At 40.7% G+C, this 25,679-nt stretch overlaps 1 protein-coding gene and 1 long non-coding RNA gene across 2 annotated transcripts in view; one reads left to right on the forward strand and one right to left on the reverse strand.

The window, feature by feature from the left end:
• col4a5 (collagen, type IV, alpha 5 (Alport syndrome)) overlaps positions 1-16,602 on the forward strand; it is a 75,859-nt gene extending 59,257 nt beyond the window's left edge. Inside the window, exons 40-49 of the mRNA XM_061961132.2 lie at positions 6,084-6,217; positions 6,288-6,360; positions 6,440-6,511; positions 6,633-6,761; positions 6,841-6,939; positions 7,015-7,227; positions 7,300-7,477; positions 7,562-7,676; positions 7,750-7,922; positions 15,429-16,602. Of these exons, the coding sequence (XP_061817116.1) occupies positions 6,084-6,217; positions 6,288-6,360; positions 6,440-6,511; positions 6,633-6,761; positions 6,841-6,939; positions 7,015-7,227; positions 7,300-7,477; positions 7,562-7,676; positions 7,750-7,922; positions 15,429-15,510 (1,268 nt within the window). The 3' untranslated portion in view covers positions 15,511-16,602. The remainder of the gene's footprint in view (positions 1-6,083; positions 6,218-6,287; positions 6,361-6,439; positions 6,512-6,632; positions 6,762-6,840; positions 6,940-7,014; positions 7,228-7,299; positions 7,478-7,561; positions 7,677-7,749; positions 7,923-15,428) is intronic.
• On the reverse strand, positions 158-23,204 carry LOC133606806 (uncharacterized). The gene is made up of 3 exons (XR_009815302.2): positions 23,067-23,204; positions 17,630-17,752; positions 158-258 (listed from the first exon to the last, which is right to left on the reverse strand). It is a non-coding gene; the product is annotated as an uncharacterized lncRNA (long non-coding RNA).
• Between the last annotated feature and the right edge of the window lie 2,475 nt (positions 23,205-25,679).

The following is a 25,679-nucleotide window of genomic DNA, read 5'->3' on the forward strand; positions in this document are numbered from 1 at the left end:
TTAGATCTACTACCAGGAATTGCTGGTTGGTTTTGGTAAGGAGTCTAGCTGACTATGTAAAGACAAATGTAATTCTAAACAGCATGGACTTTTCAAATAGTCTGATACTTTTAGTACAGAATCTACTACTGACGACAAAACCAGGCAGCAACCTGTAGCAAAGGCCTGTCACTTTAATGTGGATGCTTTCATGTTTGATTTGCATGGTATGCTCTTTCACCAATCCATGTCTTCAGTCCAGTCACCTATGCCCCAGAGCTGTATGACAAAAAGCACAAGGTTACCATCACATGGTTATGATATGTCCGTCTTCCCACAGTCACACATTTGTCTTTGTGTCGTTTGTAATGTTCGTGTCCACTTTGTGTTGTTTCCGTTGTGTTACACCCAGCTGAGCCAGACGTTAAATGACAACCACTCAGAATTCCCTTTGGTCGCTTCCAGTTCATTTTTTGATTAGATCATCGTCAATGGTAAACATCATGGAGTGTTGAGGTTTTTGTCTGGCTTTGCTGTCCTGCACGTGTTTTCTTAAACAAATCATCACCGAAACAGTGCATGGTGAATGTGAAATCTTCAGAATGTAATATTTACGTTAGCCACAGGGCATTTTTTTGGGGTGCTTTTGTTTTTGCTGTGACATTTTGCCTCCATTTCCTGTGGCGTGACCTCCTCGTGCTGATGCTCGCCACCCGCCACAGGTCCCTCAGGTCAGATGGACGGCGTCCAGACTTTTATTGCACGTTTCTCCTCACAGCCACTGTTGGAACTTTAACTCCACACTTTGACATGCAAGAGGAGAAGTTGGCAAAGCATTGCACAATTGAATTGTGATCCTCCCTAATAACTTTTCCTCTTTCACTTTCCCATGCACACTGATGGTAACTAACAGTCATGCACCTTCGACAAGTAAGCCACTTCTAAGGCTTGTCCGGGTTGCTCACTGGGTTCATCTGGAACAAATACACGTATCCTGATATTTGGACTGTCTTCCAATAGTCAAAGATTGGACAATTAATTTCGGAGGAGTCTGATTCGACTATAAACCTCACCGTCACACTTAACCCACCCCCCTTCCAGGAGGCGAGTTGAGTACCTACTGGGGCTTGTGTTGGGAGAATAGATTGATTGCGTTCATCGTGTTTTCTTTAATTATCAGTCAATTATTTTTGTGTCCAGACAAATAACTTTTTCCAGAGTAGTAGATACATTTTACCTGCTTACAATTTTGGCTGTCACCTTAGCCTTCCTCGGAACAGTGTGACGTGTTTATGGTTACGACTTTTACTTCCTCTATGTAGTTCCTCAAGGACAGTGGTTCTTAACCTTGTTGGAGGTACTGAACCGCACCAGTTTCATATGCGCATTCACCCAACCCTTCTATAGTAAAAAATAAAATGTTTTTTTTTTCAAATTCAAGACAAAAGTTATATGTTTTTTTACTGGTGCGCAAAATGAACCGTGCATGAACATCGCCTTGTTCAAAGAACAAAACCAACAGAGTGCATGAACTCACAACAAATTACACACCTGCAAATCAGATGGAAAATTAAAGGGAACATTGTTAGGGGGGTATCCATAATACGCCTATTGGGAGAAGTTTTTATTTACACGATGAGTCGGGTGTGTCTTGACCTCCGCGGCAAACCCCGGAGGCTGACTCATCAAACCCCTAGGGTTCGATCGAACCCAGGTTAAGAACCACTGCTCTAGGACCTTACCAAACTATCCAATGTATCCAGTTTATCCGAGTGATTTAGATGTTTTGAGGTGGGAAAAGTTGAAAATGGGATCCGTTTTATTCACTTCAAGGAAAGACTGTATTCTTTTCATATGTATCTTGAATTACCTCCGAAAGGATCACCGTTCGGCAACTACATCCATTTGACACTACTACACCTGCTGACTAGTCAGTACACAGTGCTACATATCATCGCAATCTGTTTATTCTCTCTTAAAAATCCAAACAAACGATGCCATAGATTCGACTATCATCATCGACTATGAGCAACATTTAACGAACCAGATTCGACTATCAAAATCCTTTGTCGAAGACAGTCCTACCAGATACTGTGATATATGCACATCCAGTAGTGTTTGGTAATTCTTGCACAGAGACACTCAAGTGTCACTAACTCACCTGTAAAATGGAACCATGATTTCGTAGTTTGTGTCACTTAAACTAATTCACGATGTGTGGGATGCGCTGAGAGGTCAACACTGCCTGCCATTGACCAATTGGGAAAGAAGACACAGCCATTGAATAACCAGCTACACTGAGTTTACGGCACTGTTTGCACAAACAACCCACATACTGTGATGCATGCAGTTCATCTTCCCGTGTGCTTAATGCAGGGGTGTCCGTAGTGCGGACTCTTCAAACTATATCGGATTGGTTTTAGCGTAGCGAAGAACATCAGAGTGGTGCCCAGCATCTTTCCATTTCTTTATAAAGCGGCCCCTAGTGGAAAAAGTTCGGGCACCCCTGACTTAATGCATCTTTGGGAGTAATTGTGCACTCTGTTCTGGTAATTTCCAGGAGCCTCCAAAAATCTTTAAAAAGACCTATGATGATTTTAATCGACATTTAATACACTTCTTGTGATTTTGATGATAGGTATTGGATATGCTTTGGTGTAAATTTGTTATGAATTTTACTCCACAGTCACATTTATAATCCCCTTTTTGGATCCGTCTAAAAAGGGTTTGTTTGTTCGTTCCATTTTTAAAAAATTAGATTCCAAATGTATTTGTATTAAAAAATGTACGTACACACACACAAACACACACACACACACATATATATATATATATATATATATATATATATATATATATATATATATATATATATATATATATATATATATATATATCACAAATTATACAAGTTAGGTCAGGAAAATACACAGAGGCTATTTCATCCCTACAAGCCTGTTTCGCAGGGGATTTTATTGAAGTGTCTGTGGTTGATACATATATATAGGGTACATAACATGGGGATGTGGCCATTGTTACACAGTAGTGCCTTGCTTCTGTGCCGGCATGATGAGACCAGTTCGTTCGTACCGCTCTACCCTGGTATTGAGCACTGTATAACGGATAAACCACAGTAACCTCGACTATATCACAAATACATTAAAAATAAAAAAAATAAAAAAATAAATATATATATATATATATATATATATATATATAAGCGGTAGAAAATGGATGGATGGATATATATATATATATATGTACATAACATTATAAGCATTATATAGATTCACCGGTCACCACATTAAGTACACCTTTAACTTGTTTATTTCAACAATTGTGTACCTTGCGCCGTTCAGAGATCAACGTAAGGTGTCAGCCTGTCAACTTATATCATTCATTGTTGTCAGATGCGCTTTAGAATAGCTTCAAACTCTCGCCGTAGCTTCTTGTTGCTAGGCAACCACTTTGAATTGCTGTGGGGGCCGTTGCCTTGAGGCTAACGACTCTTCCAACTCGCCTTAGTTCAGCGAATCAATGCCTCTCACCGGACCAAAATCAGTTCGAAGATGCCAAGTAACTCTCCTGAGGCTGTGATCACAAATCAGTGGTCCAAAATGTTCAAATCTATCAAAAACCCCGTTAGGAAATGCGGAGCCTTTTTCTTTGCGTCCTCCCCCATTGACAGGAAGTGACGAAAAAACTGCTAAAATTATGCACAAAGCAAACTATAACCTGCTGCCAAAGAACGTACAACAATTCTTCTCAACAAAAGAGGAGAAACCTGTAATTTAAAACCTTTGTATGCACGTACAACACTTAAAACCTTCAGTATATCTGTATGTAGAATTAAATTATGGAATGGACTAAGTAAAGAACTCAAACAAAGTACTAATATGATCCAATTCAAGAAACTCTTCAAACTCAAAGTGTTTACAAAGTACAAAGAAGAAGAACCATGATAAACATTCTGAACTTATTGATAATCTTATTTATCTCACTATATGAAATACAACATACTTCACTATTTATTATTTATGTATTTAGTTATGTTGTTATTTATGGAAAAAAACTGAGAACAGGGAGTGGACAAAGGTGTTACAAACTGCTATGTAAAGTGAAAAGGGGGAGGATCAAATAAGCTCTGCTTCTTCCTACTAGTTTTCGAACGTATCGAAAAGAGGAACTGGAAATTGTGATGCATCATGTTGTAATAATGTATGCATGTTTGAAATAAACTCAAACTCAACTCAACTCAACTTAACCTGCCCATTCTCCTATCGATACAGAGCTGCATTAAAAGAAAGCTTTACAGGTATTTATGTCACTGCATGTTGCACCTCCGTGTTAAAAGGGAACAGCACTTTTTTATTTTATTTTGCCTATCGTTCACAATCATTACTAAAGACATGACGATGGATGTTATTGTTTTTTGCATTCTAAATATTAAATAAATGCGATCAAAAGCCTGTAAAGCCTTAAAAAAAACATCCAAACACCTCCATTGCACCTCCAGGCACATTTATAACATTTAATATTTATTCTTTTTTCTTCATCACTGATTATTACTCACTGCAGACTTTATGAGAGCCAATAAACATAATTAAATATCACTTACTGTACAAGGTCTGCTGTCATTAGGATGCCGACTGCTGGGATGTACGTGTTCCCATTTAGATAAAGAATGACTCATAATCTTCATTAAGAAGCGTCTTTTCGTGTCGTTCTTGACATTTCTAGGTCCTGAACAACTGTCAAAGTTTACCAACTTGTCGGAATGCGTCCTCAGACTTCTTCGGTCCAGATGAGAGACAAGATTTATGATTTAGAATAAACTTCCAGGGAGCGAGGAAACACTTCACCAGTCGATCATGTCAAAATTGTACACAGCGTTGTGATCACAGCCCTGCTATAAATAGTTTGTCTGCGTTAGCGCTTAAAATAACAATATCACTAATACTTGGTTAATATTCAAGTCACAAAATGTAAATGGAGTATTGTTGGTGGTTTTTACCGGGTTTTTGGGGCGAAAAAAAGGACCTCCCATTGACTCCGCTGTAAGCTAACTATTATTTACATTTATTTACAAGTTAGAATGCATGAAAAAAAACATCCGTCGCCATGTCTTTCATAACGATTGTGAACGGTAGGCAACATTTTCAAAAATTGCAGATCCCCTTTGATATGCACATGCCAAGGTTAGATGAAAATAATGATTTCTCTCATTTTATCTTGTGTTTCCTCCTACCAAGTTGCAATGTCTCAATTTTTTTTTGTCAGAGTTTAGCGGCCAATCCAATGTCGTAGTGGCCCATTTTGACAAGACAGTCCCGTGTAAAAATGTCGTGGACAAATGAACACACGATTAATCTTTTAGACATCAGAGCAGGCGGGAGGGCATGAAACAAGAAGGAATACCACGAGAGCTTCAGGCAGCAGTCGGCTCAGCAGAGTGATAAGGCTTGCCGACACATCATGTCAGTGAATGACCACAAATGTATGTCCATCAATGTGTGATGTCACAAATGGTCCAATGTTAAACATTTTTTTTCCAAAAACCGGCATTCAGGGGCATTCAAAATTGCACCCGAATGCATTAATCTCATGAGTTGTTGCGTTGGCATTGTTTAACAAGAGTATCCAACATTGTAACATTATTATTATTAAGTCAGACATCAGGTGAAAATCATCATAGGTCCCTTTTAATGTATTCCCAACTCACTGGGAAGGATTTGGGGGCAAGCTGGGCGTTATCATAAAGTGAATCATTGTATTCATTAAAACATGTTCAAGTTCAGGCTTTACACTTGTTTTCTGTCTAAACCTCTTCTTTTGTTTTTTGTTCCCTGTCAATCTGCAACCACTTTACCTGAGAATTCTGGAAATCCTAGGTCCTGCAGGTTAGACTTCAGTGGTTTGATGGTTTTGATGATTTGGGGATGTTGGAAATGATATGCAAAACTTGAATTTGCTGTTTGTTGTGAAGATGGATCGCTACCTGTGTTTTCTCATTAAGAGGTCTCGTCAATACATTTTTTTACCTCAAGAAATAGAGAACCTAAACGTAGCTTGGATTACCGCTGACCTTTTCCATCTGTATGAAGGTGCGCCTGGCCCACAAGGTACTCGTGGGTCCCCAGGAAGTGGCGGCTTGAGGGGAGAGAAAGGTATTCCTGGTGCATCTGGTCAGCCAGGCTTCCCCGGACAAAAAGGAGACCCTGGCAATCCAGGATTCTCAGTAAGAGTGAAGAAAATCTTTAAAAAAATGACTGACTACTATAGGTAACTGTTTGGACCTCTCCCTCCAGGGTCCAGGTGGCTCTCCTGGCATTCCTGGCACTAAGGGGGACATTGGTCTGCCTGGCGTTCCCGGATTCCCTGGTATGATCAAGTGCCGGTCTTTTTCTGATATCTCGAATCAATTAAAATAAGTCTGGAATAAGTCTTGTCTCTTCATCAGGATCTAAAGGAGACTCAGGAATTCCAGGTTCCCCCGGCCTTCCTGGTGATCCTGGAGATTTTGGACCTCCAGGTAAAGTCTTATGATAAGGGAAACTCAACCTTCTGCTAATATGCTGGCCCCTACAGATTTAGGGATAAATGATGTTGTCTTAAACGGTTGTAAAAAGCTTGCTTTATCCTTTGTGTTCCAGGCCCTGCTGGTGAACCTGGTGTTCCTCCGCCTCCCGACTTCATAAAGGGGCTGCCTGGACCCCCTGGTAATTTGGGCACGCCTGGTGCTCGGGGCCAGCCTGGTTCCCCTGGACGAGATGGGCTTCCAGGTTAGTTTTGGAAACGTCTTAACTGGAATTACAAAGGGACGTGTCTCTTAAAAGAATACTATGTTCTTTTGAATTTCAGGTTCCCCAGGTGAACCCGGGGACCCCGGTCCAGAGGGTTCCCCTGGCTTCGGTGGTCCTGCTGGAAGGAAGGGAGACAACGGGCCTGCTGGTCAGCCTGGTGAGTTTTCACTGTGGCTCAATAATAAGAAGCTCGACAAACAGTTTGAAAGCTCATTGTGTCTTCTATAACCAGGTCAGCGAGGCTACCCTGGTCCTCCTGGGTCTGATGGTCCACAGGGTCCTCCTGGTCTAACAGGATCAGGGTCGGCAGCCCACGGCTTTCTCATCACCCGACACAGCCAGATCCAGGAAGTACCGAGCTGTCCCATCGGAACCAACCTGATATATGACGGCTACTCTCTGCTGTACGTGCAGGGCAACGAGCGGGCGCACGGGCAGGACCTCGGTAAAATTACGACACTCTAGAACTTTTAAAAAGTGCTGCAGGTGTCTGATCTTTTCCTACCGTATCCTCCAGGCACGGCGGGCAGCTGTCTGCGTCGCTTCAGCACCATGCCCTTCATGTTCTGCAACATCAACAACGTGTGCAACTTCGCCTCCCGCAACGACTACTCCTACTGGCTATCCACGCCTGAGCCCATGCCTATGTCCATGTCACCCATCACTGGAGAGAGCATCAAGCCTTTTATCAGCCGGTGGGAAGCGGATGGACAGGACATGAGCGGTGGCTGTGATGAGCGATAATTGGTTTTTCATTGTGTGCGTTTTTGTGCATCAAGGTGCTCTGTGTGTGAAGCTCCAGCCATGGTGATCGCAGTCCATAGTCAAACCATCCAAATTCCCAACTGCCCTGCCAATTGGGAGGCTCTGTGGATAGGCTACTCCTTCATGATGGTACAACATGTTTGCATATGGATTTCTATTCGGTTCCGTGTGTGAACATCTCTTCCTTCCTCTCCCTTTGCAGCACACCAGTGCCGGCGCTGAGGGCTCCGGACAGGCTCTGGCCTCCCCCGGCTCCTGTCTGGAGGAGTTCCGCAGCGCTCCCTTCATCGAGTGCCACGGCAGGGGGACATGTAACTATTATGGCAACTCCTACAGTTTCTGGCTCGCCACCGTGGACGAAAACGATATGTTCAGGTACACTCTACAGTCAATTAGTTTTAAACCCTTACAGACAGCATATGCTTGCATTGTATCATTGAGGGCATACTCACACGATCACCATCACTCAATCAATCAATCAAAATGTACTTATATAGTGTTTGATTGCAAGTGTCACAAAGGGTGATCCTCCCTCCCTTTTCCGCACTCACACTAAATTGACCACTTTGAAACAGGAAAACAACAAACAAAACCCAAACAGTCATACACCAACATATTGAAGTCCCTAAAGTCCAGGATAAGTTTTAACACTGCCAGAGAGAATCACCATGAAAACCTACAGGAAAAACACCTGGTAGTACAGGCTCCAAAAAAAAGCTTCCACCAGGCACGACAGTAAACTGAAGGGAATGGTGCGCACTGAACAGGGAAAATATGGCAAGACTGTGGTGAACCCTAAAAAGACCTTCACCCTATCAAAGGACAAATGCCGTTTAAGCCAGGTCCATGTCACAAACAACGATCTGAAAGAGCCACACCATTGGCTCGGACTTTGCTCTCTGTCCGGTCCGATAAGATATGAAAATTCTAGCTGTGTCCCGTGAAGTTGACGAGCGAACAAACTCGTCCTCAACACAATGTAGCGTCCTCGCTAGTGGCTAACGTCTCTACGCAGTGTGAAGCCACTTTTGAGTCGGCAATCCTCACCTCCATGGCGGAAAAACAACTGTTTCTTACAAGAATCCTCCATGGAGGACGATGAACAGCTAAACATCCAACACTACACACCGTAGGAGAATATGCTAACCGCTAAGCTAGAGGTATTGAATGAAAACAGAGGTGGGCCGATCGATACAAATAGTAATGATACCAAGTATTGTATCAGTACATGGTTTATACCAGTGTTTTTCAACCACTGTGCCGTGAGATACGGTCTGGTGTGCCGTGGGAGATTATCTAATTTCACCTATTTGGGTTAAAAATATTTTTTGCAAACCAGTAATTATAGTCTGCAAATGATGTATTGTTGTTGAGTGTCGGTGCTGTCTAGAGCTCGGAAGAGTAACCGTGTAATACTCTTCCATATCAGTAGGTGGCAGCCGGTAGCTAATTGCTTTGTATATGTCGGAAACAGCGGGAAGCAGTGTGCAGGCAAAAAGGTATCTAATGCTTAAACCAAAAATAAACAAAAGGTGAGTGCCCCTAAGAAAAGGCATTGAAGCTTAGGGAAGGCTATGCAGAACGAAACTAAAACTGAACTGGCTACAAAGTAAACAAAAACAGAATGCTGGACGACAGCAAAGACTTACTGTGGAGCAAAGACGGCGTCCACAATGTACATGACAATCAACAATGTCCCCACAAAGAAGGATAAAAACAACTGAAATATTCTTGACTGCTAAAACAAAGTAGATACAGGAAATATCGCTCAAAGGAAGACATGAAACTTTTACTGGAAAATACCAAAAAAGAGAAAAAGCCACCAAAATAGGAGCGCAAGACAAGAACTAAAACACTACACACAGGAAAACAGCAATAAACTCCAAATAGGTCAGGGCGTGATGTGACAGGTGGTGACAGTACCCCTACTTTGAGACAAGAGCTATAGTGATGCATGCTTGGTTATGGTTTGAATTCATATACAACACTTGCGCCAACGACTTGTTACTGTCAACTGAGTTTCGTTTTTTAATGATTTCTGCTGGTGGTGTGCCTCCGGATATTTTCAACGCAAAAAATGTGCCTGGGCTCAAAAAAGGTTGAAAAACACTGGTTTATACTACAGTGTATAGATAAATAATGTTTATTATTACAAAATCTTTTGTCGTTTTTGTTATGGTTTACAAACTCAGGAAATAAGTCCCTGGACACAGATAAGCTTAAAGGGAAAAAAGCAAAGGATTTAAATCAGAGACAATAGTAGAAAACAGGGTTGTCCCGATACATTCTGGTATCGGTAAGGTTACCAAAATGTATTTTGATACTTTTAAAAATAAAGGGGACCACAAAAATGTCACTATTTTACCAGAAAATCTTATGATACATTAATTAAATAACAAACATGTGTTTCTTTTGCAATAAAAGAATAATTTTGACGTTGAATACGATAGTGAACATACTAGACAACTTCTCGTAAGTTACCAAACAGGTTACAAAGGCTCTTAAATTGGCTACGGACGTATGCAGTACCATATTGTGTCATTTCAGATTGTATTATTTTGTCAAAATTATGAGGGACAAGCGGTAGAAAATAGATGGATGGATTATTACTCTACTTGTTCATTTATTGTTAACATCTGCTTACTTTCTGTTTTAACATATTCTATCTACACTTCTGTTAATATTTAATAAGAACTTATTCTTCTGTTGTTTGATACTTTACACATTTACATACAAGTTTTGTTAGATTCTACAAATTTGGGTATCGAACCAATACCAAGTATTGGTCATATTTAAAGTTGTCTTGTGTTCAGGGATGTGTTTTCGAACAATTAAAAAATGACCAAAGATTTTTTTGATAATAAAAAATATCGATGAAATCTTTGGGGTATTGACTATGACTCTTCCACTTGGTATCATTACAGTCGATATTTGTATAGTATATATAATGTATATATATATATATATATATATAAATATATATATATATATATATATATATATATATATATATATATATATATATATATATATATATATATATATATATATATATATATAAATAAAAGTAAATATATTTGTATATACCCATTTTTTTAAATTCCGGAGCGCAAGCTGGCTGTTAGCGGTTAGCTATCGTATCCTCCTAGGGTGTGTAGTGAAGCATGTTTTGCTATTCCTCGTCCTGCAGGGATGATACTTGTAAGAAACGTACTTTATTTGTCACCATGGAGGCGAGGATTAGTGATTTAGAAGCAGCTAAAACACTGCCAAGAGACGTTAGCTGCAAGCTAGCTTTGGTTGAAAGCAGGGGTGTCAAACTCATTCTAGCTCAGGGGCCACATGGAGGAAAATGTATTCCCAAGTGGGCCGGAATGGTAAAATCATGGCATGATAACTTAAAAATAAAGACAACTCCAGGTTGTTTTCTTTGTTTTACTTTGGCCAAAAATAGAACAAGCACATTCTGAAAATGAACACATCACAAATAATCCTCTGGACAAAACACTTCAAGTTTGTTGAAAATTCCGAGGAAATTGGTGCAGCTTCAAAAACACAATGAGCTTAGACTTTGTCTCAGTGTATCTGCAAAGCCAGGATTAAAATTTAAATCACAGTCTTTCTGGGATTGAACAAAAAAACACCACATGTAAACTCTTCCAAGTATCAAATACCTCCTTTGTATCAATCCAGAGCTAACTCAACGAACCGTAAGAAACGGAGGTAATAACTATTCAAAAGGGTTAAGTTCACTTTTCTCGTGTTTGACAGACATTTTGGTGCAACGAGGATACCAAATGACAATGTGTTCGAAGCAGAAGACATAAAACAGCAGGTTTTAAGTTTCATGTGGGTCGAGGTGGAGAAGCCACAGTCTCCCTTTACTGTGTAGCTCTTGCTTGGCCCCGGTATAAACCGTTTGCTTGCCTAACAGAATTGCCATTGTGACATCCAGTGGACACATTTAGAAAAGCAGTTTCTTTCGTTAAAAAACCCCCAGCTCATTCTTATACTTGGCAAACTCATCCCGCGGGCCGGATAAAACCTGTTCGCAGGCCTGATACAGCCCGCGGGCCGTAGTTTTGACACCCCTGGTTTGAAGCGTTGCTGTTCTTACAGCTTCTTTTTCCTATTGGTTGTTTCCCACTCCAGTCTGCTCCCTTTAAACTTTTTATCTTGTCTTATTTAACTAAAAAGTGCCCGCCCTAAATTGACATTGTCAAAGGGGGTAATTTTTATGAAAAGTTGGCCTGCTTAAGTATACGTGTGTAATACTGTTAACTTTGCCATTAAAACAACAACTACTGTTTACTGTATGCAGCCTTAAATCGTGTATACACAGTGACTTCCTGTTGAGCGTAAAAGTAATCAAATCAAAATAAAAGCACGGCAGTAGTAAAACAAATTTAAGATTCTTAGCCATCAGAAGAAAGATTTGTACATACGAAAACTTCACTGTCATTGTCCTCAAGGCATACAAGGTAGTTACCATAGAAGCTCTTTTAGATACGAGTATGAAATATGATATAAAAACAGAAAAGGAATCTTATAGGCTCTGATTTTGCGATCCTTTTAGTCAAACCTTAAACCTTTTTTATGGAATTTTGCTTATCGTTCACAATCATTATGAAAGACACAGATGTATTTTTTTCTTAATGCGTTCTAAATATTAAATACCTTTGATCAAAAGTACGCTTACAATGGAGCCTATGAGAGTTGCTCTGTTTCCCTTAAAAAACATCTTAACACCTCCTTGAGGTTTTACATACATGATGTACCGTATTTTTCGGAGTATAAGTCGCACCGGAGTATAAGTCGCACCTGCCGAAAATGCATGATAAAGAAGGAAAAAAAACATATAAGTCGCACTGGAGTATAAGTTGCATTTTTGGGGGAAATTTATTTGATAAAACCCAACACCAAGAATAGACATTTGAAAGGCAATTTAAAATAAATAAAGAATAGTGAACAACAGGCTGAATAAGTGTACGTTATATGAGGCATAAATAACCAACTGAGAACGTGCCTGGTATGTTAACGTAACATATTATGGTAAGAGTCATTCAAATAACTATAACATATAGAACATGCTATACGTTTACCAAACAATCTGTCACTCCTAATCGCTAAATCCCATGAAATCTTATACGTCTAGTCTCTTACGTGAATGAGCTAAATAATATTATTTGATATTTTACAGTAATGTGTTAATAATTTCACACATAAGTCGCTCCTGAGTATAAGTCGCACCCCCGGCCAAACTATGAAAAAAACTGTGACTTATAGTCCGAAAAATACGGTAAGTATTTATGTAATGTAGTAACATTTATAATAACATTTAATATTTAAGTATTTTGATCATTTTAGGCAAACGCGGCGCATTAATTCAAAAACGCATCACTACATTAGCTTTTTTTTTTTTAAATCACTGCAGACATAATAAAACATCACTTACTGTACACCGTCTGCAGTGCAGATGCTGACTGATAGGATGTTCACATATTCCCATTTAGATGAAAAATTACTCAAAATCCTTGCAAAGAAAAGGGGGGTGAAACCCAGCGTCTTTTCGTGTTGTCATCGCCATTTCCTAGTCTAAATTGGCTGTCAAAGTGCACCAACTTGTCGGAATACGTCCTCGTCCTTCTACTTTCCAGGTGAGAGGTATGATCCTTGATCACGAATAAACTTCCATGGAGCAAAGACATGCACCTGGGGATAGGTTGATTGGCAACACTAAATTGGCCCTAGTGTGTGAATGTGAGTGTGAATGTTGTCTGTCTATCTGTGTTGGCCCTGCGATGAGGTTGCGACTTGTCCAGGGTGTACCCCGCCTTCCGCCCGATTATAGCTGAGATAGGCTCCAGCACCCCCGCGCAATGTTCCCTCTAAGGTGCGCGCCTGTGCAATTGCGCACTGCTCAAGCGTCCTCTGCGCACGGCAAATCTATGCCACGCACAAAATCAAATAAAAAAAATAAGCGCATAACAATTTTTCCACACGACACGGACACGACAGAGAAAACAGTTTTCGTCATCATTGTTCAAATATTGTAGCGTCTGTCGAGACGCTTTGAGGACATGAATTCCGTCCATCACTTTACTGAGCAAAACTCTTTATTGTCGGCCATAAAGACATCACCAAAACATTAGTAAAAAAAAAGATATATAGCAAAAGTGGTCATTTTCTGCAGTACAAACCAGACCAAAAGCAACTTTGTTATATCAACAGCAGCCGCTCGCTCTTTCTCACTTGTGCCAACACATGCACATATGGCACTTAGCCAGTGATGCGTTTACAGCCACACAACTCCAACACCACACATAAGGTGTAATTCCAGGTCGTTACAATATGATTTACCAATCAAATGTGTGCTTATTCTAATGTCATTTATTAGGAATCATAATTTATAAATATTAATCATGAAATGCTGTTAGTATGTTAAATAAATACTAATACAAATATATTTTTTACAAACAGGAAGTTGCAGGAATGTACACATGATCCCCTGCTTACATCTCATTGTGCAACATGTGAATGTTTTAATGGGAACTAAATGCAATGTCTGAAAGGGGTACAAATTATATCCAAAGCAGGACCTCCACCCAGACAAACAATACAAGTACACAGTTCATGAAAAACAATATTTTTTGTAATTGTCATTGTAAGTGGGCCTAAACACTTATATTAGAAATGGAAATGACTGCTGTCATTTGATTATAATAATAAGAGAATGTTGTCCGTCTATCTGTGTTGGCCCTGCGATGAGGTGGTGACTTGTCCAGGGTGTACACCGCCTTCCGCCCGAATGCAGCTGAGATAGGCTCTAGCACCCCCCGCGACCCCGAAAGGGACAAGCGGTAGAAAATGGATGGATGGATGGAGATTGAAGTTGTTATTTAGTCAGGTTTGGGACAGGTGTGCTGCTGGTGTAGCCACAGTGTGCACGTCTGATGTTGCTCACATGGGCTCCACTGAATTCTCAGGGAGTTTTTGCGTTTGCTCACACACATGAAAAATTAGAGGGAACATTGCCCCCGCTACCCCGAAAAGGGATAAGCGGTAGGAAACGGATGGATGGATGGAGCAGGGACGCGAGGAAACAGCCACTCGATCATGTCAACATTGACACACAAGCCCTTGATCACGGTCTGCGTTAGCACTTATAATAACAATATCACTATCCATCCCATCCATCCATTTTCTACCGCTTATTCCCTTTGGGGTCTCGGGGGGCGCTGGAGCCTATCTCAGCTACAATCGGGCGGAAGGCGGGGTACACCCTGGACAAGTCGCCACCTCAAAGCAGGGTCAACACAGATAGACAGACAACATTCACACTCACATCCACACACTAGGGCCAATTTAGTGTTGCCAATCAACCTATCCCCAGGTGCATGTCTTTGGAGGTGGGAGGAAGCCGGAGTACCCGGAGGGAACCCACGCATTCACGGGGAGAACATGCAAACTCCACACAGAAAGATCCCGAGCCCGGGATTGAACCCAAGACTACTCAGGACCTTCGTATTGTGAGGCAGATGCACTAACCCCTCTGCCACCGTGAAGCCACAATATCACTAATACTTGGTTAATATTCCAGTCATGAAATGTAAATGGAGTATTGTTGGCACTTTCTGGATGGTTTTTAGAGGGATTTTAAGAGTTAGAATGCATTAAAAAAAAAAATCTGTCGTTGTGTCTTTCATCATGATTGTGAACGATAGGCAAAATTTTAAAAACATGTGCCGTTCACCTTTAATGTGCGGAGTACAAGCACACTACCATTGACCGAGTATGAGTATCACCCTCAATTTCATGCTTTATCTGTAGGTTTTGTCCGCATTGACGTCATTTTGTGACACTTCCCTCTGACCCTCACAGCAAGCCCCAGTCGGAGACGTTGAAGGCCGGCAACCTGCGGACGCGCGTCAGCCGCTGCGTGGTCTGCATGAAGAGGACGTAACGGCACACAGCAACTCACGGGCAAGCCACCTGCACCTGGGCGGAGACTAACCAGCGGAGACAGCCGATTGGACGATAGGTCGGGGTTGAGGGGGGGAGAAGGGAGGGGAGCCAGGGGGTTTTAAGGTGACAGTATAGCAGACGAGGTGGAATTCCAATGGTACTACAAACAATGGTGCTACTGTGCAACACAGCTTATAAACGTTAAAAAAGTGACATAAATACGCCTTTTTTTTTTTGCTTTGTTTTTTGTTTTTTTTCCTAAGAAGTACCTCAAATCGAGAGCAGAAAAAAATGGTGCCATGATGAATGTGTGACAGCAAACATGTTTCATACTTCTTTTAGATACGCAACGTAAATGCGCTGATCCTTTCCTACACACTTTTCTTTTCGTCTTTTTTTTTTTATCAACAAGGAGGGGTGGAGGATGCTCTCCATGGTAACCAAATCGGCACTTTTGACTTCGGGACATCCAAGATGAGAGATGCACTGATGGCCTTTTGTTTTATCTTGACCACTTTTGAATTGTACCTCCCTTCTTTCCCGCGTTTTTCTATTCCCGTCGTGACATGTGGTGGTACTAACCAGGCTGAAACTCGCCACACTAACTCTGCATTCTTTCTTTTGTAAGTAATGAAATGTGTATATTGTGTAAAACACCTTTTATTTTTAGCGTATTTGGGCCTGACTCGAAAACGAGCGTTTGGCAGGTTTAGTTGGCTTCCACTCACTTGCATACAAACACACTTCTTGTACAAAGTAAGGCTTTTATGAATAAAAACAGTATTTTATATATAATGAATAAATATATATATATAAATATATATATTTCTATTAAAAAAAAGAGGATATAAAGGCATTTGGCAGTGGGTTTTTACGGTCATGCATTTCACCAAAAACTACTGAGCACAGTTGAAAGCCATTCTTCCTGAAGCAAAGTGTGTATGACATGAAATCACTTAAAGCTTTTTGTATTCCATTTGTAGAATTCTTAATAAATGTTGAGCTGAATTTAAGATTCTCTGATGATTGGGAGGGGAACGTTTCACATGTTTGTGCAAGCGAGGATTTCAATTAAAAGCTTGGCTCATTGTGGTGTTTTGTTGTTGTTGTTTTTTAACATTTCCAGGTGGCCAAAAGCCTCCAAAGTTAGTGCTCTTATTTGATGCAGCGTCTTGTATTGTTATTTTTGCAAAAAAATAAATGCTTCCATCAGTCCTAAATTTGTCAAGCTGGGGTGCGACTAAAATGTATATTTAGTTTGTTTTGTTCCCATGTTATGGTATCCAGAAGTTGTTATAAGCTGAAGACTGAAATAAACACAATGACCAAAGCTTTGTCCTCAGAAACGTGATCATTTGCCCGAAGAAGCGTCACTCAATGTCCGGTATGGAAATAAGTATTTGACCCCTGCTGACTTTGTCATTTGAAAATATATAAACGATCCATAATTGGTATGGTAGGTGCATTGTAACATAGGAAGAATGTAAAAAAACAAAACATTGATTTGCATTAGATTGTTAAAGTTAAAGTTCCAACGATTGTCACACACACACTGGGTGTGGTGAAATTTGTCCTCTGCATTCGACCCATCCCCATGTTCACCCCCTGTGAGGTGAGAGCGGCAGTGAGCAGCAGTGTGCGCCACGCTCGGGAATCATTTGGTGATTTAACCCCCAATTCCAACCCTTTGGGGAAAGTAATCAATTTAGTCCTGTCCTTCATTCAGTCAGACATTTTTAAACATTTTGATTGATAAGAGAAGACATTTAATATACTTGTTACCCGGCAAAATCGTTATCAAGCACAGGACACAAAACTACTTGTGGGGTTGTTTATTCTGAAAGGTAAATATTGGTAATTGAACCCTATACAAATGAAATAATAAAGGTTTAGGTCTGGGTATTCTCATAAGTTACAAAGGAGGTGTTTCCTTTAAACAAAACACCTAGGGTTATGAAACTATCAGAAGGAAATTCTATTTAACTTTGATATGACACAATCAAATCAAATAACTGCAGGTTTTTTCCCCTATTAAATACCAGAACATGTTATTAGTACCTTGTTATATACATTTGAATATCAATTTACAATAAACACACACTTGAAGAGATTTTTACCTTCCATCCCTTTCGGGTGGTGGGGGGAGCTGGAGCCTATCTCAGCTGCAATCGGGCGGAAGGCGGGGTACACCCTGGACAAGTCGCCACCTCATCTTTTTTGTCCCAAATCTCCTGAATGACCTTTGAAGTAGCAACAAAGGTATCAGTGGTGTGCCGTCAGGGCCAGCAAGGCCTTCTCTGCTGGCCTAACATAACCAGAAATCATGATCATAATTAAAGATAAAAGTATTTTTTTTATTTACTTTCCCTAACTGTCTAAAAGTATTCATATTCTCTTCATGTCATATTATGCTCCTTCCAGCGCTGTTGGTTTTAGGTTATAGAGTTTTTATCCAATCAGAATTCAGCTAGCTTATGTTGCCATGCTGTACCAAATCTGCCCGAAGCCTTCAGAATCAACAATGCTGGCGTCTGTGCACTGTAAGTGAAAGGGGACATACAGTTGATAGACAGTTGCGATAGCCAATCAGATCACGAGTTGTTGTCAGTAAGGCCTTCCAGATGGCTTAACCTTAACCTGACTTAAGTATAACCCATTTATAACCCATCAACCTCAAGGCCCAAGCTGTTTGTTTACATGCTTTTTTTATTTCTCTTTGCTATTTGGGTTTATTGGACCCTAATTAGAATAAAAACTAAGAATCATCTTTTTATATGATGTACTTAGTCCATAAGTAACAAACGTGTACTTCATGTTAATTGACATGCTAATTCTTATTTTTTCACTTTTTTTTCCAAATTCCATTGTATGTTATACTCTTCTGACACCACCAGAGGGCAGTATAAGTGTCCACATAAGGGCCATAAGACCCCAATTCAGCAGTGTACACAATTTTGGAAATAAGAGCTAAAAGGCGCTGTCCATGATTGTGGCCAACTAAGCCTTTTAAGGCAGATATATATTGTGATGTTATGAGCTAGGCAACACAAGAACTCCATTACCCAGCATGCCACAGTAGTGGCATGCTGGGTAATGGAGCATGCCACTACTGTGGCATGCTCCACAGTAGTGGAGCATGCCACAGTAGTGGCATGCTCCACACACTCAATCCCACAGCCCATATTTAACAGTTTGCAGCTGTTCAAACTCATAAAAAAAGTTTATGAGTTTGAACATCAAATATATTGTCTTTGTAATGCATTCAATTTAATATGGGTTGAAAAGGATTTGCAAATCATTGTATTCCGTTTATATATACATCTAACACAATTTCCCAACTCATATGGAAACAGGGTTTGTACATAGTGGGTTATTTCAATTTTCATTTAAAAATCAATGAACCCGCATCAGCAATTAAAACATATCTCATGTGGTACTGTCAAAATTAAAATTGCAAAAAACATATTAAACATGAAAAAATAAAATATCTGAACTCACAATCTGTAGAACCCATTCCAGCTTCCGGGGTTGGCTGACATCGTCTTACAAGTAGGGATGTCCGATAATGGCTTTTTGCCGATATCAACCGATATATATAGTTGTGGAATTAACACATTATTATGCCTAATTTGGACAACCAGGTATGGTGAAGGTAAGGTACTTTAAAAAAAAAAATTAATAAAATAAGATAAATAAATTAAAAACATTTTCTTGAATAAAAAAGAAAGTAAAACAATATAAAAACAGTTACATAGAAACTAGTAATTAAAGGCTTACTGAAATGCGATTTTCTTATTTAAACGGGGATAGCAGGTCCATTCTATGTGTCATACTTGATCATTTCGCGATATTGCCATATTTTTGCTGAAAGGATTTAGTAGAGAACATCGACGATAAAGTTCGCAACTTTTGGTCGCTGATAAAAAAGCCTTGCCTGTACCGGAAGTAGCAGACGAGTAGCGTGTCGTCACAGGTTGTGGAGCTCCTCACATCTGCACATTGCTTACAATCATGGCCACCAGCAGCGAGAGCGATTCGGACCGAGAAAGCGACTATTTCCCCATTAATTTGAGCGAGGATGAAAGATTTGTGGATGAGGAAAGTGAGAGTGAAGGACTAGAGGGCAGTGGGAGCGATTCAGATAGGGAAGATGCTGTGAGAGGCGGGTGGGACCTGATATTCAGCTGGGAATGACTAAAACAGTAAATAAACACTAGACATATATATACTCTATTAGCCACAACACAACCAGGCTTATATTTAATATGCCACAAATTAATCCCGCATAACAAACACCTCCCCCCTCCCGTCCATATAACCCGCCAATACAACTCAAACACCTGCACAACACACTCAATCCCACAGCCCAAAGTACCGTTCACCTCCCCAAAGTTCATACAGCACATATATTTCCCCAAAGTCCCCAAAGTTACGTACGTGACATGCACATAGCGGCACGCACGTACGGGCAAGCGATCAAATGTTTGGAAGCCGCAGCTGCATGCGTACTCACGGTACCGTGTCTGCATATCCAACTCAAAGTCCTCCTGGTAAGAGTCTCTTTTGTCCCAGTTCTCCACAGGCCAATGGTAAAGCTTGACTGTCATCTTCCGGGAATGTAAACAATGAAACACCGGCTGTGTTTTTGTTGTTGCTGTAGTCGGCCGCAATACACTGCTTCCCACCTACAGCTTTCTTCTTTGCTGTCTCCATTGTTCATTGAACAAATTGCAAAAGATTCACCAACACAGATGTCCAGAATACTATGGAATTTTGCGATGAAAACAGACGACTTAATAGCTGGCCACCATGCTGTCCCAAAACGTCCTCTACAATCCGGGACGTCACGCGCAGACGTCATCATACCGAGACGTTTTCAGCAGGATATTTTGCGCGAAATTTAAAATTGCACTTTAGTAAACTAACCCGGCCGTATTGGCATGTGTTGCAATGTTAAGATTTCATCATTGATATATAAATTATCAGACTGCGTGGTCGGTAGTATTGGGTTTCAGTAGGCCTTTAATGAAAATGAGTAAAATTAACTGTTAAAGGTTAGTACTATTAGTGGACCAGCAGCACGCACAATCATGTGTGCTTACGGACTGTATCCCTTGCAGACTGTATTGATATATATTGATATATAATGTAGGAACCAGAATATTAATAACAAAAAGAAACAACCCTTTTGTGTGAATGAGTTTAAATGGGGGAGGGAAGTTTTTTGGGTTGGTGCACTAATTGTAAGTGTATCTTGTGTTTTTTATGTTGATTTAATAAAAAAACAAACCCGATACAGATAATTAAAAAAACGATACAGATAATTTCCGATATTACATTTTAACGCATTTATCGGCCGATAATATCGGCAGGCTGATAATATCGGACATCTCTACTCACAAGATGTAGTTTCTCTTTAAATATCCTTCTTGAAAATAGCTTTGCAAATATATGTGTTGTCTTGTCATAGAAGATGCAGACGAGCGTGTTGGCTGACTTCTTAAAGTTTACTCCACAAGGTGGTCATCAAAAACATCCCGCTGACGGCAGCGGGATGTCACCACATGGGCTCAGGAACACTGAGCCCATGTGGTGACATCACATGGGCTCAGTGTTCCTGAGCCCATGTGATGTCACCACATCACATGGGCTCAGTGTTCCTGAGCCCATGTGGTGACATCCCGCTGGGAATGACTAAAACAGTAAATATTCAGTAGTAGTTGGGAAAGGGCATGTTCACCACTGTGTTACATCACCTTTTCTTTTAACAACACTCAGTAAACGATTGGGAACTGAGGAAACTAATTGTTGAAGCTTTGAAAGTGGAATTCTTTCCCATTCTTGTTGTATGTAGAGCTTCAGTCGTTCAACAGTCCGGGGTCTCCGCTGTCGTAATTTACGCTTTATAATGCGCCACACATTTTCGATGGGAGACAGGTCTGGACTGCAGGCGAGCCAGGAAAGTACCCGCACTCTTTTTTTACGAAGCCACACTGTTGTAACACTTGCTAAATGTGGCTTGGCATTGTCTTGCTGAAATAAGCTGGGGCGTCCATGAAAAAGACGGCGCTTAAATGGCAGCATATGTTGTTCCAAACCTGTATGTACCTTTCAGCATTAATGGTGCCTTCCCAGATGTGTAAGTTACCTATGCCTTGGGCACTAATGCACCCCCATACCGTCACAGATGCTGGCTTTTGAACTTTGCGTCGATAACAGTCTGGATGGTTCGCTTCCCCTTTGGTCCGGATGACACGATGTCGAATATTTCCAAAAACAATTTGAAATGTGGACTCGTCAGACCACAGAACACTTTTCCACTTTGCATGAGTCCATCTTAGATGATCTCGGGCCCAGAGAAGCCGGCGGCGTTTCTGGATGTTGTTGATAAATGGCTTTCGCTTTGCATAGTAGAGCTTTAACTTGCACTTACAGATGTAGCGACCAACTGTATTTAGTGACAATGGTTTTCTGAAGTGTTCCTGAGCCCATGTGGTGATATCCTTTAGAGATTGATGTCGGTTTTTGATACAGTGCCGTCTGAGGGATCGAAGGTCATGGTCATTCAATGTTGTTTTCCGGCCATGCCGCTTACGTGGAGTGATTTCTCCAGATTCTCTGAACCTTTTGATAATATTACGGACCGTAGATGTTGAAATCCCTAAATTTCTTGCAATTGCACTTTGAGAAACGTTGTTCTTAAACTGTTTGACAATTTGCTCACGCAGTTGTGGACAAAGGGGTGTACCTCGCCCCATCCTTTCTTGGGAAGCTGTTTTTATACCCAATCATGGCACCCACCTGTTCCCATTTAGCCTGCACACCTGTGGGATGTTCCGAATAAGTGTTTGATGAGCATTCCTCAACTTTATCAGTATTTATTGCCACCTTTCCCAACTTTTTTGTCACGTGTTGCTGGCATCAAATTCTAAAGTTAATGATTATTAGCAACAACAAAAAAAGTGTATCAGTTTGAACATCCAATATGTTGTCTTTGTAGCATATTCAACTGAATATGGGTTGAAAATGATTTGCAAATCATTGTATTCAGTTTATATTTACATCTAACACAATTTCCCAACTCATATGGAAACGGGGTTTGTACACTGTTGATGTGATTCAATGTCCAGTAGTGCGTAAATGTGTTCCTGTATAGTATTTCTCCAGCAATGATCATGTGGTGACATCAATTATGCTATTTTGAGAGGTAATCATTGAAGGCCTAGGTTGGAAACGCACGGCCCGCCACTGAAAAGTATACAAGTTTCAGCAAAAAAAGTGGTACCCATTTACAAACACATAAAGATACAGTACATATACAACACGGTGAATATGTACACTTTGTGGCTAACAAAATTGCGACCTATGTGACTAATTGTTACAATGACTGCTTTGCTCGCAAGATGGCTGACAGGATCGCCACTATTTATTTCCTAAAAATAACCAAAATGATTCCTCAAATCGAAAAGCCACACATATGGAACTAATTTCGCCACCATTTCCCTACAGAACATTTGGTATACATTACAACACTTATTTAGTAGGAATATTTACCTCCCAAAGCTCCGAGTTCACCACCCAAAAACAAAACTTCATCTTTCTTGGCTCTCATCCAACTCTGGCTTCTTCGCAGTCTTGCCTCTTTGCACAGTTGCAAACACACCACAGATGCCACACTGACCCCTAGTGGAGTCCTCTCGGAACTACATTGTACAATTCCTTTTTCCACCTGGCGAAATACTGACATGGAATAGGCAGAAGCTAAAGCTTATTGGTCTGTGTACCTTCCGTTCATTCTATTTCCAATTCTGAAACCCGAATCAAAAAACAAAATTAGGGCTTTTTTTCGATTTTTATTATATACGGCAGTTTTTAAAACAAACACAAAAGGGTTGATTTTCATTAAAATATTGCCATAAAATTGAACCGGAAGCAGTATTTTAGGTCCGTGTACATTCCGTTCATTCTATTTCCAATTCTTAAATGCAAATTAAAAAAACTAATTTCCAGCCATTTTTTCTATTTTCATTTCTGAAACAAAAGTTAGACACCTATTTAATGACAAAAACAAAAACGACAATAGGACGCCTGCTGAACAAAGGTGTTACCGTAATGCTAACAACACGCTAAACGCAAAGGAAACGCTAAAATACTGCTTCCGGTTCAATTTGTCATCACACAGATAAACACGCATTTTTGCATTTTGGATGGAATATTAAAATTCATAAAAGGAAAACAGCACAAAATCCACGGACATGCATAAGGGTCCGTGTACTTTCCGTTCATTCCATTTTCAATTCTGAAACAAAAAAATAAATACAATAAAAAAAAATTTAGAGCTGTTTTTTGATTGTGTAACAAACAGTTCAGGGTGTCCCAAGTTACCGGAGTGTTAGGTAAGGAGAAGGAGTTTTATCCCTCCAGAGTTGCCGTAGGGCTGTGACGTAAGAGGTCTATAAGTGTGGAGTTGACATTAAAGAAGTGGTGGAGACAGGTGTTGTGCGGGAAAACGCACCCCTGCCATAATATGCACCCCCTGACGCGGGAGCGCGCTTACGTCACTCGATTGCATCACTCGTCTCGAAAAGTATATCTAACTCGGCTGTTGGCTGAAATAGCCTCTTTTAAATCGCCTCTTTCGGCATAAAAAAGTACATAAAGTGAAATAATCCAAGTTTTCTTTAATTGTGCTTTACTTGTGGATGAATTAAAAATTGTGAGCATTTAATGATTTCGCCGTCATTCAAGTGGCTGAAATCGCCTCTTTCGGCATAAAAAAGTACATAAAGTGAAATAATCCAAGTTTACTTATGTGCTTTACTTGTGGATGAATTAAAAATTGTGAGCATTTAATGATTTCGCCGTCATTAGATCAGATAAGGCGAAAACAACCAATTAATATTGGAATATTTGCTGTCCCGAAAATGTAGTATTGTCTACCAATTGACAGCTATACTGTAAAGAATGTGTACACCAAAGTAAACCTCTATATGTACTTTTTTAGAGACATCAAGAAGAACGAATGTTTGCTGCTTCATTCGACGTGTTGTCCCCCCGGGTATACACTGAAAACTATGTGAAAATTGGACTACCAGAAGTGGAGTTATGGGGGGGTGCATTTCCCACCTGCCACAGAATGCACCCCCCATCTATCTCTGGCTAGGAAGGTCCTAGAGACATGAAACTCACCCTGGTTACTAATCATAGCCCCCCCGGTATACACTGAAAACCATGTGAAAATTGGACTACCAGAACTGGAGTTATGGGGGGGGGGGGGGGGGGGGGGGGGGGGCATTTCCCACCTGCCATAAAATGCACCCCCCATCTATCTCTGGCTAGGAAGGTCCTAGAGACATGAAACTCACCCTGGTTACTCATCGTAGCCCCCCGGGTATACACTGAAAACCATGTGAAAATTGGACTACCAGAAGTGGAGTTATGGGGGGGTGCATTTCCCACCTGCCACAGAATGCACCCCCCATCTATCTCTGGCTAGGAAGGTCCTAGAGACATGAAACTCACCCTGGTTACTAATCATAGCCCCCCCGGTATACACTGAAAACCATGTGAAAATTGGACTACCAGAAGTGGAGTTATGGGGGGGTGCATTTCCCACCTGCCACAGAATGCACCCCCCATCTATCTCTGGCTAGGAAGGTCCTAGAGACATGAAACTCACCCTGGTTACTCATCGTAGCCCCCCGGGTGTACACTGAAAACCATGTGAAAATTGGACTACCAGAAGTGGAGTTATGGGGGGGTGCATTTCCCACCTGCCACAGAATGCACCCCCCATCTATCTCTGGCTAGGAAGGTCCTAGAGACATGAAACTCACCCTGGTTACTAATCATAGCCCCCCCGGTATACACTGAAAACCATGTGAAAATTGGACTACCAGAACTGGAGTTATGGGGGGGGTGCATTTCCCACCTGCCATAAAATGCACCCCCCATCTATCTCTGGCTAGGAAGGTCCTAGAGACATGAAACTCACCCTGGTTACTCATCGTAGCCCCCCGGGTATACACTTACCCATAATCTGGGTCACAAGGTAGGAAAACATCCTGGGCAGGTAACAAGTCCATCACAGGACACACACAATTGACTCACACGTTGAAACCTAGGGGCCTACTTTTAAATAGTGTCTTCTAATAAAATAATATGAAG

Source organism: Nerophis lumbriciformis, linkage group LG05 (assembly GCF_033978685.3).
Source record: "Nerophis lumbriciformis linkage group LG05, RoL_Nlum_v2.1, whole genome shotgun sequence".
NCBI lineage: Eukaryota > Metazoa > Chordata > Actinopteri > Syngnathiformes > Syngnathidae > Nerophis > Nerophis lumbriciformis.